Source organism: Littorina saxatilis, linkage group LG17, assembly GCF_037325665.1.
Source record: "Littorina saxatilis isolate snail1 linkage group LG17, US_GU_Lsax_2.0, whole genome shotgun sequence".
NCBI lineage: Eukaryota > Metazoa > Mollusca > Gastropoda > Littorinimorpha > Littorinidae > Littorina > Littorina saxatilis.
The window spans coordinates 12,046,876-12,065,931 of record NC_090261.1 but is presented as its reverse complement, the minus strand read 5'-3'; the positions used below and the strand labels follow the sequence as shown (position 1 = coordinate 12,065,931).

The 19,056-nt window shown below is 40.4% G+C and overlaps 1 protein-coding gene across 6 annotated transcripts in view; it reads left to right on the top strand.

Annotated features, from left to right (window-relative positions):
• Window positions 1–17,829, top strand: part of LOC138953464 (nucleolar and coiled-body phosphoprotein 1-like) — a 47,190-nt gene extending 29,361 nt beyond the window's left edge. For 5 of the 6 annotated variants that reach the window (XM_070325306.1, XM_070325304.1, XM_070325305.1 and 2 more), the window contains 6 exons: window positions 2,098–2,288; window positions 4,009–4,058; window positions 4,614–4,694; window positions 9,628–11,268; window positions 11,976–12,091; window positions 13,520–17,829. In XM_070325306.1, coding sequence (XP_070181407.1) covers window positions 2,098–2,288; window positions 4,009–4,058; window positions 4,614–4,694; window positions 9,628–11,268; window positions 11,976–12,091; window positions 13,520–13,528 — 2,088 coding nt within the window. In that variant the 3' untranslated portion in view covers window positions 13,529–17,829. The remainder of the gene's footprint in view (window positions 1–2,097; window positions 2,289–4,008; window positions 4,059–4,613; window positions 4,695–9,627; window positions 11,269–11,975; window positions 12,092–13,519) is intronic. The other variant, XM_070325302.1, reaches the window with a different exon arrangement.
• The last annotated feature ends 1,227 nt before the right edge of the window (window positions 17,830–19,056 follow it).

The following is a 19,056-nucleotide window of genomic DNA, read 5'->3' as shown; positions in this document are numbered from 1 at the left end:
TAACACAGTGACAGGTAACAATAAAGTCCTTTGCTGGTTATCAACAGCTACGTTTACGTTCATTGAGCATCAATAACAACAGTTCTTTACATTCACTTGGCTGGACTTCAGCTAAGTTTGTTTACTTTAGCTAAAGTTCTTTCACTGGGCGTCAGCAGCTAAGTTTTTTACTGGACGACAGCAACTAAAGTTTTTTACTTCAGCTAAAGTTCTTTCACTGGGCATCAGCAGCTAAGTTTTTTACTGGACGACAGCAACTAAAGTTTTTTACTGTGCGCGCCTTCGTGAGCGAGGCTGGTACTACATATTGTTCATACGAAATGACAAACACAGGTTACAAGCGATAACGCGCAAAAGTACTGGTTTATTATTTTACATCTGACACTAGGGATCAGTAATGTATAGATATATAGTTACAGTACCACGTAATGCGATACTACGTATTGCGATACTACTTATTGCGGTAAAAAACTTATGGACAGAAAGAAAAAGAGAAAAGAAAACAAATTATTAGACATGGCAAAAGTATCAAAAGCATTAATAAGACACGAGAAGTAAATACAAGAAAAATAAACAATCACAAGACAGGCGAAGACAAACAGACAAGAAAGTTACAATTACCAAACACTCGTTGGTTAGTCCTTCAACAACAATAAAGAGTTACGTTCTGTACGTTCAACAATAAAGAATTACGTTCCGTACGTTCAACAATACCATAAGCACTAAGAATACTCAAGAAACTTAGCATACATACGTTTAAAACCAAAATGGCTACTTTCAGAAAAATACAAAACGTTGACTCATCAGGCCAGGAATACAAAGCAAACTGTCATACCAAAAAAGTCTAACGACAACGTTCCTGCGTTAATCAAAGTCACAAACAAGATATTTACTCATCCACTTTCCCTCAATAACGTTACAAGAAATAAGCCCGTTTACAAACGATCACCACAGACCGCAAGCTTCTTTTACCTAAATTCTTTTAACGTAAGGCTGAAAAAGTCGGAGAAAACGTTTCACTTCGAACTTCGTTAACCACAGAAAACACAAGTTATCATTATAAACATTAGCGACTTTCTAGCGTCTACAAAACATTGCTGTACGTTCACAACACTAGAACAGTTGAACACACAATAAAGAAACACTACAACAAGTCAGACTTTCAACTCACGTTATACATAAACAACTCACAAAGTCATTACAAAATGGCGACCAAAACACAACACAAAACAAGTAACAACAAAATTACCTTATGCGCTGTGTGGGTTGACCAGCAGTACCAAAACGTGTTGCCTCACAAACGAAGGGCACAAAACGATTCACACTTGAGAAACAACTGTCTCCAAGAACATTACGTTGACGTTAAAACATAAGAAACACTCCGTTGGTTCACTTGATAACCTTCATACGTTTACATCAAAACCAAACGCTTCCTAAAACCCTCAGATCGACTGACGAGACAGGAGTCAAGCAGCGGTATTTATGGAAACAAAAACCTAACATGGAATAGTTATTCAAAAGTCAAAGGTCACCGGATTGACCAACCAACAACATTCCTAAGACAGAATCGGGTGAAACTACTATTTTACAACCAATCAGTAACCGATCACGCACTCCGTGCATGCCCAAAACTTAAAACGGTATATTTAACAGAAAGAACATCAAGGAACTAGCTGACATCACAAAGCTAAAAACACGTGAGTCACACGTATTCTAAAACTTGCAACGCAGATTCGCAGGGCTCACCTCAAAATCAAGACACGAAAAATAGCACGTGAATCTCACGGTGTTCTAAGACTAAACGACGCAGTTTGTGACGCTCCGACCAAAACCAGGTCACAACAACTGAACAAGGAGCACGTGAATCTCACGTAAAAATATTAACGCTCCACAAAACGGGTCACAACAAGGTGCTACAATAAAAACACGGTTTACTTCTTTTTACATCGTGCAATGACTTGAGCAAACGTAATTACAACAAAAAGTAGGTGAATGCATGCCACATCGGCATGCACACATACCCTCCACATTTACCTCCGCTGTTTTTGACTCTACATTTTTACACGCTTACAGTCTAGCTGATTTTCATTTCTGCAGGAGAAAGATCGTCGCAGCTTCCCTCCACGCAACCGCCTGGAGATGTCTGTGAACATGACGGGGACCGAGCGCGTTCAGTACGACGAGTGGAAAACGGAGCGGCAGAAGGTCGACCAGGATAGGATCGACCGACAGAAGACCTCCTCCGGTGAATGGCGCAGGGCCTGGGACCAAGAAAAACACCAGAGAGAGTGAGTTGCTGTATTGTCTGTCAAGACATCAGTTAATGTTAAAGGCCCACTCGGCCTCGCTAAAACAGTTCACTTTACAATCTCTGATCTAGCCTGGCTTATTGGATAAGACAATCCCTCCACTTGGTCACATACAATCAACACCCCAACTGCTTGCTGTGGTGAGTTGGAATATTTCAGAAAAAGACCTCAGTGCCTTTAACCCCTTCACTGCCACAGTATAACAGCATTTTGGTATTGCTGTGTGCCGGGGCAAATTTCGCTTTCTTCGGTAGGTTCACTAATCTGTTCACTGCTCAATCATTTATTGAGATATCTCTTAGATCTTTGGCATGTGGTTTGCTTGCACCCTTGGCTATTATCTAATAACATGATCATTGGACTTTGTTTGTGATTGTTATAGTAAAAATTGATATAATGACCATTTTTGTCAAAAATTACAGTTTCCAAACTTTCACCCACACACTGCAGCATGTAAAACCGCAGAAAACGCAGCTAAAACTGGTGTCAAACATCAGGTACTCACATTACAGTATTCTTCTGTGTGGTAATCCATAAATCACTTCTTGTAGAGCTTCCAGAACACTGTATCATTTGAAAACAGGTCTACGAGTTGATGTCCGACTTTCGGCCGCCATTTTGAATCTTATAGATCGGAAAAAACTTCTAAAAATGTTTTTACCACGTGGTACTAACTTATCTGAACGGTCAATGGGAAAGAACTGTGTTTAAACCCCTACAAGAAGTTGGACAGTGGTTACCTCCCATTTAGTTTTCACAAATGTCCTGAAAAGTGCTGATGTAAATGCCACGTACGCCACGTACCTAGTACGTGTATGGGCGTATGACAAACCAAACATGACCACGTATCTAGTACGTGCTGGGCAGTGAAGGGGTTAAAACCAAAATTAATTTTTTTACTACCACTGTGCACAGAGAGTACCCAGGCTGTTCATTTTTGGTATGTGACCAAGTGGAGAGATCTGTTCCTGTGTAAAAGTCTGACCAGATCTGACACAGTGAGGCAAACTGTTTTGCAAGGCGGTGTGGGCCTTTAACCCCTTCACTGCCCACCCCGTATGTAATACGTGGTCATTTTCAGTTTGTCGTACGCCCATAATCATACGTGGGATTTGTGTCAACAACATTTCAGGACATTTCTGAAAACTAAATGGGAGGTAACCACTGTCCAACAACTTGTAGGGGTTCTAAACACAGTTCTTTCCCATAGACCGTTCGGATAAGTTGCTAAAGTTGCTACCACTGTTGAAAATGCTGTTTGTGGCAGTGAAGGGGTTAAGTTAGAGTACATGTGAATTACGCAGGTCGTGGTACCAGGAAAAACACCATAGAGAGTGAGTTTATGTGTGAGGAGTAAGGTTAGAGTAAGTTACTGTTTGTAAATGATCGACTGACAGAAAACCTGGTGAATGGGGCAGGGCCTGGGACCAGGAATAACACAATAGAGAGTGAGTTTATGTGTGAGCCTTGACCTGGCGTTGTCATGTGACCGTCAAGGTCGTTCTATTTTTAGGGTTACTTCCCCCCTTACCAGGGTTGAGCGTAGTTTCAGCGTTCTAGCACTGAACTGAAGTAAATTGCTTTATGTGAATTGGGTAAATATATTAATCAAATGAAAATGTATTATTAAAATTTTCGATTATAGATACCTTCTTAGTTTCCATGGTAGGATTTAGAATCACATTTCATGATTTTTCAGATATGAAGAGCAATCTTCATCTAACAGAACTGAGCCCGCTAGAAGACCAGGTGATTACCTCACTTTTTTCATTTTTTGAAAGCTTCTTGTATTAGCTAATGAACTTTTAATTATAAGATTTACAGTTCTCTGTGGTCAATTTTCCACCTAGAAATGGGGCATTGGCAAGTGAGATTTTAGATAATTGTATTGTTATGCACAGCTATCAAAGAATGAGAGTAAAAAATCCTTGGCCGCTTGCAGTTTCAGCAGTGGCACTCTGCCAAAACAGTAACAACAAAACCAACCTTGTTTTTTATTTTTAATTCAATATTATACATTCACAACAAAAAAGTGAGGTAGAAAAATTATCCAACAGCCACAACAAATTAAGCCAGAAATTGTATGTAGGCTATCCTTTGTTTCCTCTCAGGTAAATGTATTGGAGGGATACCTCCGCCTTTCATGTACAGATTTCTGTATTAGATGTTTTGTTTGTCTGTTTGTTAGACTTGATCTGGACCGAATCAGTATTATTTCTTGAGTTCAGGTATTGCATAAATGTGGGCTTCAACTCATGTGTTTCTGACATTGATTGAGAATTGTCAATTCTTTTCCTCAACTAGTGGGTCGAATAGGTAGCGGACGATTTGACCGCGGCGATCGTGAGGATCGACGGGCGGAAGGTCTGAGTCAGAATCCTAAAGGTATCCAGGAATCTGAGCTTGTATGCACCCTCACGCATGCTTGACTCTAATTGCCTCCCCTTTTTGTAACACCGTCATGGGCGTGGTTGTGTCCCTTTAGACACCCCTGATTGATGGTTAACCTGTCACCGCTGATACGCTTCTTTTGACTGGATTCATTTGTCACTCAACTGGATAGGGTACAGTGGAACCCCCTCTAGTAATGCCTCCACAAATCTTACAATATCGGGTCTTAGAAAGGAGGGAGTCTTCTTTTACATACATTGTTTACACCAAAATCTGGAAAAGTCGTAAAAGGGAGGGTCTTGAGAGAGGGGTTCCACTGTACCGTTCTTGTAACGTAAACAATCTTGTTGCCCCCACAGATCTCTCTCCACTTTCAACAAGAGCACCCTTCCACTTGGACACAAAAATTAAAAGCAAAAACCAACAGCTAGGCCGCATTCTGTGCAGAGTGGACTTTTTGGTTGTTGTTTTGCTGAACCAATTGAGCAGATTGACATAAGTAGCAAGGCTGTTGATTTTTGATGTGTGTTAAAGTTGAGGAATGCTCTTATCCCGTGTAAAAAGAAAAGAAAAAAAGTAATCCTGTACATATCTGTGGCCGGCATGGTCGCATAAACGAGAAGGAATGACCTTTGAGCCACTTTTCTTTGGTTTTTGTCATTTTTTGGTCATTTTCAGTTCTTTTGATCATTCACAAAACATCTTTCTGGATTTCTTTTATTGCTTCAGTTTTGACAATCAGTGCTCTGCTGTTTTGCCATCAAGCTTGTCTCCTATTGTGTTTGTGTTGTCACTTTATTCTTGTTTTAGTCTTGGCAAGTTTCACTTTTCAGTTATATATTTGCGGTGCCCCTGTATTTAGCATGTGTTCATGCATCTAACCGGAATGTGCTTAGATAATGTGCACATCTCTGAATTTTAGTGCCAGTGTATGCGTGTTCATGTGTATACTTGTTTGTGTGTAGTTTGGTCACTGAATATTTCAAATGACATGCACACAATCATTTATTGTACAGCCTTTGATGTTCTGCTGAGTTCCCTCGCAAACTTTGGTTCAAAGAAAGCTGCTTTATTCAGAATTATGTCAATTTTTGACTCACATGCGTAGCAAAAGTGAGTCTATGTACTCACCCGAGTCGTCCGTCCGTCCGTCCGTCCGTCCGTCCGGACGTCCGTCCGTCCGTCCGTCCGGACGTCCGTCCGGAAAACTTTAACGTTGGATATTTCTTGGACACTATTCAGTCTATCAGTACCAAATTTGGCAAGATGGTGTATGATGACAAGGCCCCAAAAAACATACATAGCATCTTGACCTTGCTTCAAGGTCAAGGTCGCAGGGGCCATAAATGTTGCCTAAAAAACAGCTATTTTTCACATTTTTCCCATTTTCTCTGAAGTTTTTGAGATTGAATACCTCACCTATATATGATATATAGGGCAAAGTAAGCCCCATCTTTTGATACCAGTTTGGTTTACCTTGCTTCAAGGTCAAGGTCACAGGAGCTCTTCAAAGTTGGATTGTATACATATTTTGAAGTGACCTTGACCCTGAACTATGGAAGATAACTGTTTCAAACTTAAAAATTATGTGGGGCACATGTTATGCTTTCATCATGAGACACATTTGGTCACATATGATCAAGGTCAAGGTCACTTTGACCCTTATGAAATGTGACCAAAATAAGGTAGTGAACCACTAAAAGTGACCATATCTCATGGTAGAAAGAGCCAATAAGCACCATTGTACTTCCTATGTCTTGAATTAACAGCTGTGTGTTGCATGACCTTGGATGACCTTGACCTTGGGTCAAGGTCACATGTATTTTGGTAGGAAAAATGTGTAAAGCATGTGAGTCGTATGGGCTTTGCCCTTCTTGTTTCTTCTTTTCTTTTTCTTTATTTTTAATCTGCGGTACATGTGCTGTGTTTTAATCAAAACCACGACTTTTTTCCCCTGTGTTGCTGATTTTCGGTAACGGAGCAAGAATATTTTACCCCTATTTTAACTTCATTTCTTTAGTATTATTTTGGCGATATATATAAGATCTATTTGATTAAATCTGTATGTACAGTTGTATGTGTCACAGTATAGATGTGTATGCAGGCATTGTTGTACATGAATTTGCCAACAGTATCCTGCATATGTGTGCTCATGTATATGTGTGGCCATGTTGCAAACACTTGTGGATTCTGTTTAACTCTGATACGTCATGCTTTGTTCATATATTGTTATAGTGGCGCTAGACGCTGATGCTAGGCCTTCACCAAAATAAAGAAAAAGAAAAATAGAAATTCTTCTTCTGCGTTCGTGGGCTGAAACTCCCACGTACACTCGTGTTTTTTTGCACGAGTGGAATTTTACGTGTATGACCGTTTTTTACTCCGCCATTTAGGCAGCCATACGCCGCTTTCGGAGGAAAAAAATAGAAATAAAAGCATAGGTTCTTTAGACTTCAAGGCCTTCAGGAAGAATGTTCGCGTTCTGCACAAATTTGTGGCATAACATATATAACTTCTGTATTGAATATGTGTATATGTACATTAGCCAACACAAAACTCATTTTGTTAAGTTCAACCCTGATTGATATTGCACTACCTGAAACATTTACAACCCAGAATTTTGTTGGTGGCTACCCGGAAAACTACAATCTCAGGCCTGAAAGTGGTGAGTATATTACTCACCATGGCAAGTAGAAATATATGTAACTGGCGAGTAGAAATGTTCATCTAGCTACATGTACTCGCCAAATGCAAGTAAAGTTGCTGAAAAAGTCTTTTTGGTTTAGCTAGTAAAATTTGCTCTCTGGCTAGTACATTTTCAGAAGCATTGACCATTCTTTGGACTTTCATGGCTGAATCTACAGACGTTCCACCTAAAGTGTCCTGGGACCCCTAACTTGAATGTGGAACTTTACAGGGTCGACATACCTGGAGGTTCATATTCTTGCTTTCGCACATTCCTCAACGTCATATGATCCCGGGAGCACTCGATTATTTAATGCCAACTTTTGGGAGTTTTCTGAGCCATTCACAAAAAACATTATGCTTCAAGAATGCATTAGTTTATTCCTGCATTGCTTTAATGCTTCAGAATTAAACTGGCTTGACCCTTCTCTAGAATGTTATTTCCTTTTGCTCATTTTCTCTTTTCCTTTTTGACTCACATGCGAAGCAAAAGTGAGTCTATGTACTCACCCGAGTCGTCCGTCCGTCCGTCCGTCCGGAAAACTTTAACGTTGGATATTTCTTGGACACTATTCAGTCTATCAGTACCAAATTTGGCAAGATGGTGTATGATGACAAGGCCCCAAAAAACATACATAGCATCTTGACCTTGCTTCAAGGTCAAGGTCGCAGGGGCCATAAATGTTGTCTAAAAAACAGCTATTTTTCACATTTTTCCCATTTTCTCTGAAGTTTTTGAGATTGAATACCTCACCTATATATGATATATAGGGCAAAGTAAGCCCCATCTTTTGATACCAGTTTGGTTTACCTTGCTTCAAGGTCAAGGTCACAGGAGCTCTTCAAAGTTGGATTGTATACATATTTTGAAGTGACCTTGACCCTGAACTATGGAAGATAACTGTTTCAAACTTAAACATTATGTGGGGCACATGTTATGCTTTCATCATGAGACACATTTGGTCACATATGATCAAGGTCAAGGTCACTTTGACCCTTATGAAATGTGACCAAAATAAGGTAGTGAACCGCTAAAAGTGACCATATCTCATGGTAGAAAGAGCCAATAAGCACCATTGTACTTCCTATGTCTTGAATTAACAGCTTTGTGTTGCATGACCTTGGATGACCTTGACCTTGGGTCAAGGTCATGTATTTTGGTAGGAAAAATGTGTAAAGCAGTTCTTAGTGTATGATGTCATTGCTAGGTTTAGTTATTTGACCTTGACCCTGAAGGTCAAGGTCATGTAAAGGTCAAGGTCAAGCATGTGAGTCGTATGGGCTTTGCCCTTCTTGTTCCTTTTTTGCTTGAGGCACACCAAATATGAATATGAATGTAGGATGCAGTGTGATGCATCGTGTGTATCATAATAGTCCTGTCTCCTAAATGCAGTTTTGCAAGCGATATTTACTTCTGTACTTTCTCAACTTATATTTTAAGTAACATCATAGTCAGAACTGCATTGTCTATCTGATGTGTTTTAGTGTCTTGGATATCAGTCGAAATTAGGTGTTGTCTTTTGATGGGATGGGAGGGGAGAGGGGCAGAATAATTCATACTTCCAGGCTTGTGTGTCTGTCTGTCTGTGTGTGTCTGTCTGTCTGTCTGTCTGTGTGTGTCTGTCTGTCTGTCTGTGTGTGTCTGTCTGTCTGTCTGTCTGTGTGTGTCTGTCTGTCTGTCTGTCTGTCTGTCTGTCTGTCTCTGTCTGTCTGTCTGTCTGTCTGTCTGTGTCTGTGTCTGTGTGTGTGTGTGTTTGTGTGTGTTTGTTGTAGCAGGCGTGCATGTGTGCATGCATGGGTGATAATTTCATGATCTCTGATGCCTGAAAAAAGTTTTAAGACAACAACAAATGGAAACTATTAAAACCTCTATTCGAATGAATGCGGACAAGTAAGTTCTGTGGCTTCAGAAACAAGGCAGGTAAATTCTACTTTGCAAAGGTAAATGTACTCTTTAAGTTGGTCCTTGAACACAGTAGTGGATGAAGCTTCTGACAAGAAGCATGAATTTTTATGACAGCACTGAAATAACAAATTAGGACAGGTGGTAGGAGCACCTGATTATTTGAGGTGGTAAATACACTTTCCCCAGGACTTCTAGGGAAAGGTCTTAAAAGAATCAAGATTAATTGCAGTGTTACATCTCTTCAAAGTTATTTCCAGACGCTCTAAATTGTTCAGGCACATAGACTACCACGTCATTTTGTGTTTGCTCATCCAGTGTCACTTTTTTCCATTTCAGCTCCCAGCGCAGTGCAGAACATACCCCCTCCCGAGGTTTTAGACCGGAAACCACCTGGAGCAGGTCGGGGTCGCGGCCGAGGAAGAGGTCGAGCTCGAGCGCAGCAAGGGGGAGAATCAGGCAGACCAGGAGAGAGGCCGCCCCGCCCACGAACGTGGTCCGGCGGGGACGAATCTCGCACGGTGGAGTGCTCCAACGACATGCTGGTGGTGAAGATCGACAAGTCACGCAGCTCTGATGACCATTCCGTGGAGGTGGAATACGAGGAGCCGGAGAAGCGGAAAAGCTCACCCACGAAGAAAAAACCCACGCGGAGAAGCCCCACGAAACAGAAGCAGCAGCACTTACAACACCCACCCCAGTTCCAGGATGCAGACATCCACCCTGGTGCTAAGGGCGTCTCTCCTCCCCTCCTCACCACCATGTCGAGCCAGGACAGCAGTAACTACGACGGTCGGCCAGCCAGCCTATCGCAGTCTCTGTCCATCGGCAGCACTGATGACTGGGAGACAACGGAGGATGAGGGCGAGGCGTTGAGACGCACTGCGAAACTCAACCCAGAAGCTCCCGTCTTTCAGCCAAACTCTCCCGACCTCACCATATCCCCGCCCGTCCAGTCTGGTTTTGGGTTGCCACCCAAAGAGCAGCGAACAAACAGGTCTTCCAGAGTGGCTGGGGGGTTGACAGGGTCTCTGAACGTTGCTGCCAGTAGCTTTGGCGGTCCCACGTCTGCCTCTAGCCCCAAAGCCGCTCCACTTACGTCAGTGAAAATTGCTGAGGAGACCACGGTTAACGGCAAGGCTGCTGATGACATCGCTGAAGAGGAGGAGGAAGATGGGGAGGAAGAAGAAACCCTGGCAGAAAGGGAGTTGGAGGATGTGGACGAAGAGGAGGATGATGAAGAGTATTTTCATGATTCTGAGGACAAGGTGGAAAAGGAAGGCGAAGAAGAACTGCCTTCAGAATCTCACGATTCACAAGAGGAGAAAGACAGCAGAGAGGAGGCAGAAGCACAAGGAGAATCATCCTTGGCTGATGAGCTGTCAGGGTCTACTCCTTCCTCATCACTGGCTGATGAACTGAGTGCTGCTGGCGCTCCCAGACCACACGCCGATGGTCTGCACGCACACGAGTCTGTGAAGGATGACCCTGCTTCCCAGGACGTCCACGAAATTGAAGAGGATGACGAGATTGAAGATGATGAAGACGAAAGTGTACCTGTAGAAGAGGAGAAAGATACTGTGGAAGAGGAGAAAGATACTGTGGAAGAGGAGAAAGATACTGTGGAAGAGAAGAAAGAAAGCGTACTCGTTGAAGAGAAGAAAGAAAGTGTTCCTGTGAAAGAACAGAAAGAAACTGTACCTGTTGTCAGTGATGACACAGTACCCAAAGGGGAGTCTCTCCCCGAAACAGCAACTGCATCTGACGAGACAGCAACAGAGGAGGAGAAGAAGCATGCATCTCAAGATGCAGATAGCAGTTGCTCATCTGCCCCTGCAGATGGCTCCAGCGGCAGTTCCCCAATGCCGAGCGGCAAGCAGATGGCCGCCAAGGAGGAAGAAGGTGGCTCTCAGGAGGGAGCCATGGAACCGTCTTCCTCACAGCTGACTTCCTCTGCCACTGAAGGCACCAAGGAATCAGGTATGTGTGTGTTATCTAGTGGGGAATAGAGGGATGCGTCTGTGTTTACTGAGGAGGGTATGCTTGTGTTTTATAGAACACATTTTTTAGTCAGTTTAACCATAGCATAGGTATCTCTGTTTTGTGTAACTGTTACACTATCCTTGTTACCATGGCAAGTATTTCACATATATATGATTTAGAAGTCAAGATGTACAAGCAAAGGTACTGTCAAACCTGTCTATATAACACACCCAAGCTGTGCTGGTCTGCGGAGTAAATATTGGATCTGGGAAGTGACGTTTTTGAGACACAGAAGAAAGGCTAGTCTGGTAGTACATGTATACATAGTAATCTTAAATCACAGCTTTTCGCCTTTTATTCTGATGTGCTCTGTGTCTGCAAGTGTGCACCCATGTACCTGTCTGTGTTTTTACAAGTGTAATATTGAGCGATTCTGTACTTTATTAATTGTATTTTTTATTTTCTGAGCTTTTTTTATGCTGTGTACATGGCATCCAATAATTAAGAAAATATAACTCTTGATTTCAAGCATGAATTTTGACAGCTTTTTTGATGACAAAAGTTGCTTCTAATATTTTTAATTCTTTCTGGCAAAGGAGATATAATTATAACTATGCTCACTGTTTTCTGAAGATCTGAGAGCTTCTTATTGCTAGTTGACACAAAGTTAAAATGATACAAGTTATTTTTATTTTCATTCACAGCAAAAAGTGATGTGATGGAAAAGCCAGACGCAGAGCACGTCAACGGCGACACAACAGAAGCAACAGCTTTGTCAGAAGACAGCTTTGCTACGGAAACCATGTCCACAACTTCTCTAGTAATCATCATTAATATGCATGCCTTGTCTCGTGTGTGTTGTGTCCTGCCTGAAACTGATAGCAGGGATGTCGTTAGGCATCGGACATAGACCGATTAAGAGGCTCAAATGTCCGATTCACATAGCCGCATGGCGGTCAGATGTCCGATTGTTTTGAAATGAGCGCTGGCATTGTCCAATAAGAACTCAATTCCTTCGGACAGCGCGATATTCGTTAATTTTCCTTTCAAGATACACATTTTCAAAAAGTGACCAAGCACTCTCGCGTACAGGTGCACTGAAGTTGTACAGTGTGGATCTTGCGTTTGGGTGACACCCGTCTGCAGCACATTAAAGTTAGGAGTATGGAAGTCTTGCTTCTGCTTTTGCTTTCAGTTCGAGACATTTTGACGAAGCGCTTGAGTTATGCCACCGAAAAATAAAACTTAAGCTTGCCAAAGCTCAACAAAAGCTGAACACGTTTGGCTATTCAACGGCATCCTGTGCTACATTAGGGTCAAAAACAGGGGGGGGGGGGGGGGGGGGGGGCACAGCGAGCGTCATTCTTGAAAATGAAAAAATTCTGACGTCCAATTGAAATTCCTGAAAGCGGTCAAATGTCCTATTGATACTGAAGAGCTAGGACATTTGTCCTATAGGTATGAATTTGTAGCAACATCCCTGTGATAGTGACAGCTGATTGGTCAAACACTCAGGCAATTTGCATAGGGATATAAGGTAAGAAAGTTCAGGTTTCAGTGGTGGTGAGATTTGTTTCTGGTTCTGGAAGACAAGGTTCCTGGAAGTGGGTCAGGTGTGTACAGTTTGATTGTTGTTTGTTTTAGGATTGTTTGGTTTTGTTTTGTTTGGTTTTAGGAAATACTTTACTTTTTTTTTTCTTTGTTAATTTTGCCTTTGTGTTGATGAGGTAGAAAGTGATTCTTCACTTTTCATTTGAACAGTCTTAGGCTTGTTCGTTTCTCGGCATTTTATTTTATTTTTGTCTTTGGGCCACGTACAGCCACTGTCCTGTTGACTTACAATCCACAGTTTCAGCATCCCTTATGTCTGTCTCCTATCGACTCACAGTTTTTGTTCAGTTGATTTCTTTGTGGTTATGGAATGAGCTTGTGTTGTGAAATGTGTTCTTTACTCTGTTTTTGTATGCATGCGTGTTAATGTGTGTGTGTATGTATGTGCATGTGTGTGTGTGTGCTAAGTGCTTACTTTGCATACAAATGGATGGTTGCATTAAGTATGTATGGGTGCATGGGTGAGATAAAAGAGAGAGAAGGAGAGATAGTTGGTACAAATGAAACCGCACAAATCAATGGAATTACGTAAGTACATTGTAATTAATCATACTTGGATTCTATTTTCTTTTCTTTGTAGTCTTTGTTTGAGTGTTGTTATAATAAAACTGAAAAACATGTTGTTTTCTTTTTGCAGTCTGCCTGAGAGCAGTGGAGGGCTACAAGTTGTGAAACACTCTTTATTTCGACCATTGTCTGACTAGGAAAACTGACAGAAAACTGGACTGCAATCAGCAAACTGCAGAAAAGTTGCTGCTTCTAGCAGTGGCAAACATTGCTGTGTTGTAGGTCATTCAGTGGTATATGTGTACAATATCTCTTGAACTTAAGCAGTGTTGAACATGCACTTGCTTTGATCACAATTGAGAGTGTGTGCATTCTGAGCTGAGAGTTGTATAAGAGTTCTGGCTCTTCTTTCTTGTTCATGGCCTGTGTGTTGAGAAAGATGTAAATGACACAGCAGATATGCTTTTTAGTCAAGCAGTATGTAAGAAATGTCAAGTCCTTTGTACTGGAAACTTGCATTCTCCCAGTAAGGTCATATATTGTACTACGTTGCAAGCCCCTGGAGCAATTTTTTGATTAGTGCTTTTGTGAACAAGAAACAATTAACAAGTGGCTCTATCCCATCCCCCCCTTTCCTCGTCGCGATATAACCTTGAACGGTTGAAAACGACGTTAAACACCAAATAAAGAAAGAAAGAAAGCAGATATGCTGCCTTTTGTAACATTTCACACCGGGGTATTTATAACACCATGACATTTCATGAAGTGTGTGTTCCTCAGCCAAACTGTGTTTGACTATTTCATAGTATAGTAGTTAGAAACAGTGTTGTCTCAGCTGTTAACCTGTAGATATCAGCTATCAGACTAGTTTTAGTTCTGATATGCTTTTTGCTGGTTAATGTTTCAACCAGTTTGTTCAGTGTTGATTAGTGTTCGAAGCTACTTGTATCTTTATCTTTCGCCTCAGCTAGATCAGCATTTAGAGAAAAGATTAAGCAAGTTTTATGTTTTGTGTCAGCAAAATCGGCATTTAGAGCTTGGGACTTTTTCCCCCTTTTTTATGTAGTGAATGGGCATTATGTACATTGTACAAAACCACTGACTTTTTTGTTATGGTATTTGTTTTTTCTGGAGAATGTTGTTGGATCATTCTGTCAAGCCAAATATGTACTTTTTATGCTCTGAAATGTGGTAAACAGATCTGTGTACACTGTAACGCTATGAACTGTTATGGGAAACCATGTTATGTGTGAGAAATCTATGGCTACCTAATCGAACACATTAAGTGACAGCTGTTTATTCAATCAAGAGTAAAAAATGGATGAGTGCAGAATATACTTTCACATACATTGATGGTTAGGTTGAAGAAGATAAAAAATTCACCACAGATGATTATTCAAAAAAGGACATGGAAAATTGTATGATTTTCTGCTTTGTTAAACTTACAATGTAAAATATGAAAAGAGTTGGGAAAATCTTTCAATTTTTTCTTCTTTAAATCGTTGGTTTTTATTGCCATGAAGAGAAACAAAAATCTGGTTGCTCATAGCAAATTCTACTATTATAGTTGTGTTAACAATTGTTTAGTTCTATTCTTCATCACACATATGTGTATTCATGAATTAGGTTTGAGTCATATTGAAATAAGAATAATGTAACCATTGTCACTGGCAAATTGTAGATGCACAGTGTAAACGTTTAAAATGAAGTTGATGATTTTTTTTGTGTAACTGGACTATATTTCAAGAAAACATACACATTCATAACTATAACTGGACTATAGTTAAAAACAAACATACACTTTCATAACTGTGTACAGTACTTTTGTATGTCAGTACATAGGCGGTTGTGAAATTAACATATAATCTGGTGTAACTTACTTAAGAAATTTGAAAAAGGCTTTCAGGGTTTCATTGTGAATTGGTGTCTTCAACAGTTATGCATCTGGCATTTTGATTTGGAATAGATTTGTTTTGTGAATGATCTGTCATCTAGGACCATCACATTTTCATGTGTACACATTGCTTTAAATGCCTTGTAGCATTATGCATGGAGAGCGTTCATTTTGGGAGAGAGTGCAACGATACTGTGGGGTGTGTGATATAGATATTTTCTCCACACAGATTTGACTACTTGTATGAGATGTTTGCGTGAAACCCCTGAATTGTTCATACATCATCAATCAGAATGGCTGTGTTTGAATCTCGGCTAAATAAGAAACAAGTTTGTGGCTATATTTCTGTGTTGCGGTGTCATCTTGACATTGGTTTGAGTGTGGGAGTGATATCATTCATTGCTGTAGTTACATGTGAGTGAAATTATGTCGAAACCTGTCGGCTGTGAGTCTTAACTTATTCTTTTTTCCACTTTTGTTCATGTTATGATTTTTTTCAGTTTCACTGATGATGATAACCATGTTTCAGCAATTTTATTGGCCTTTTCTACGCATTGCTTTGGCCAGTTGTGAAAATATTCATGTGCAATAAGATTGGGTGAAGGTGTCCGTTTTGAATGGAGATTTTGTGAACAGATAAAGAAATTATTATGCACAAACATTTCAGCAAGTTTATTCATTGAAAGACACTTTGAGGAAAACAGAAGTGCTTTATTTGAGTGTGCTGTGTTTACCTGAAAGCTATGAAAAGCTTAACCCCTTCACTGCCCACCCCGTATGTAATACGTGGTCATTTTCGGTTTGTCCTACGCCCTGGTGATGCATACGTGGGATCATTTCAGGACATTTCTGAAAACTAAATGGGAGGTAACCACTGTCCAAGTACTTGTAGGGGTTCTAAACACATTTCTTTCCCATAGACCGTTCGGATAATGCTGTTATACTGTGGCAGTGAAGGGGTTAATGGTGCATTGCTTTATGATATATGCATGATGCATATTTTTTTAACGTTTTTTTTTCTTTTCTTGATTTCTACTAAGACATGGTTAATGAAATATATATGGAGAGAGTTCGATCTGAAGAAAATAAAATAAACAGAATTATAAGAAACCTTTGAATAATGAACTTCAGTGTTTCAGAATGGGAATTAATTCTTTGTGATCTTCCATAAGAATAACGTAATATCTTGGGTGAACCGAGTTGTTATTTTATTGTGATTGTGGTTAGTTTAAAAGGTGTTTCAAGCTTTTTTGGCTCCCAGAAACGTTATGCACTATTGTAACATGAGCCTGAGAATTTGTTTTTAATCTTGATGTTATGCATTTAAAACCTGCAGCAAAACTGTTTTTATAGTAGCATATTGTGACCATTTTTCTTTCACAAAAGGAAGAGTGGAAATCTTGATAAATGTCCTGCTTGGAACGTGCTTTTATAGACAGTTGCCTTTATTCTGTCTCTGTTGTTGTGTGTAGTGCTATGCCTGAATCATCGCCGTTCAGTGTTTCATTTCAATCTCATCCTTTTTACTTCATACGTGCTTTTAGCCTTCAGGAGTTAACACTATTTACTAGTCATCTGTCACCCATTACAAGTTGTAGATACTACTTCATTTACTTAGTCTTAGAATCATGAATGTTGCATAAATTAATTGTCTTACCCATTGGCTGCAATTTTGTTGTGGGGTGCCTGAAGATGACTAGATTGTGAAAAACATTTTAACAATACTTTTTGTACTGTAGTTTGTTTCAGCTTAAAACGGTATTTTGTTAATTATTTTGATCAATTTGGATTTCTCTAATATATTTTTAATTTTTGGGTGAAATATTATTAAGTGACTGTTTGGTTTTATTCCTATCTAACCTTTATTTTAACCTGTTGTGATTTCTACCAAAATCGGAGCTATTTCCCATGTAAGATTTGTTTTACTCCTGTGTTCATTTAATTTCACCCGAAGTTTAAGCTGTACTCTGTTCATACGCGTGGTATTTTAATGATTTGAGAAAGAGTAATCGTTCATGCCCTATCCCCTTGTTTGGATTTGATAAGATAACAGTTATATCCCTGGTTCTTTTTCCTAAATGGATTTCATGGGAGAAAATAGGCGATGTTCAGAAATAACTTATAGGTTTTTATAGGTTGTGGAAGAGATGCTCAACCTTGGAAATGCTGGTGCAAACAAATAAATGTGGCATTGTAGGCCAATCATAAACGAGTGGTCGCACATGGTCAAGTTTGCCGCTGTATTTCCAAGGAAAAGCAACTCTTCTATTCCCTGAAAACCCAAGTTATTTCTGAAATTTTTTTTATTGACAGCGTATTTTGAACTGGGAACATTCCCACATTGACTACTTTTTTCACTCTGAGCGATTTATTACCTTATTCACTGGGTGTACATTTACAGCATGTATTTCTGTACCGCCTTGTATAACAGATCACTGTATGAGTCTGGCATATGATACAGTGCCTGGAGTCGTTTTCCCCACATATTTACCCAAAAGAAAAAAAAGAAACAAAAACACCTTGGATATAAAAAATGAAAAATGAAATTGTATGTGTTTGCCTTTGTGTGTTGTATTTGTGGTGTATGTGTATGTATTGATATGTTTGTTTGTTCATATGTATGTGTGATTAAGAGAGAGAGAGGGGGGGGGGGCTGAGTGAAGGGGGAAGGGTTGATGCAGTCTTTGCACACAATTAGAACACGCATACACTCTCTCCATCACTCTCTTTCTCATGAATGCACACTTACATATTCACATGCCAACAAACACTCATACCCCCCCTCTCTCTCTCTCTCTCTCTCTCTCTCTTTTCTCTCTCTCTCTGTCTCTTCTCTCTCTCTCTGTCTCTCTTTTCTCTCTCTCTTCTCTCTCTCTCTCTCTCTCTCTCTCTCTCTCTCTCTCTCTCTCTCTCTCTCTCTCTCTCTCTGTGTCAGAAAGGTCGACTCCAAAATACATTTGGTATACTCTGATCTACACTTCAGTAGTGAGAGTTAAGAATAGAAGAGCAAGTGGTCAATACAATGGAACCCTTTTTAAAGACCCCTCTTTTTTAGACCACCCTAGTTCTCCAGATTTTATTTTGAGGACGTCTGTAGATTTGGCTCTCCCTTTCAAGGCCTCGATTTTTGTTCTTTCAGATTTTTTTCTTTCTGAAAAGGGGGTTTACACTGAACGTGTATAATGATGACTTGCCTTGACATCTCATACTCAGGAGTGAAAGCTATGTGTAGCAACTGGTCAGCCAGTGTATTATAGACTGACCGGATGGCCTGTGGGGGGGGGGGGGGATGAGCGGGGGGCGCGTCCCGATAAGGTCAATCCTTGAGGTGACCAGTAAGTGACAATGACAAGTCCAGTCCATTTTAAGGTGACCATTGACTTACAATGGGTCTACCTACTTGCGCGACGGTCGACTTAACGATGGCGGATAGAGTTTCAGAGTTCTAAGGGTATTTCATCAGAATACGGTGTCTGACCAAGGTTGACTCATAACAAGGCGAATTACATAAAAAATAAAAAATAAATTAAAAAAATTCATCTGTCACCTACCATCACTATAGTAATACCACTTTAGTTCCACAGTGACAGACAGACAGAGCGCCTTAAAAGGTATTACTTCCGAATACAGCGTCTGTCCTGTGTTGACTCATTAAGAGGAGAGAGTGGGAACGTGTGTGAAGAGGGAGGGGTTGCATAAAAGCAAAACATCATTGTCATCGTCATCCTCCAAGTTTTCAAGAAAACTTATGACAGAGTAGACTCTGTGAGAAG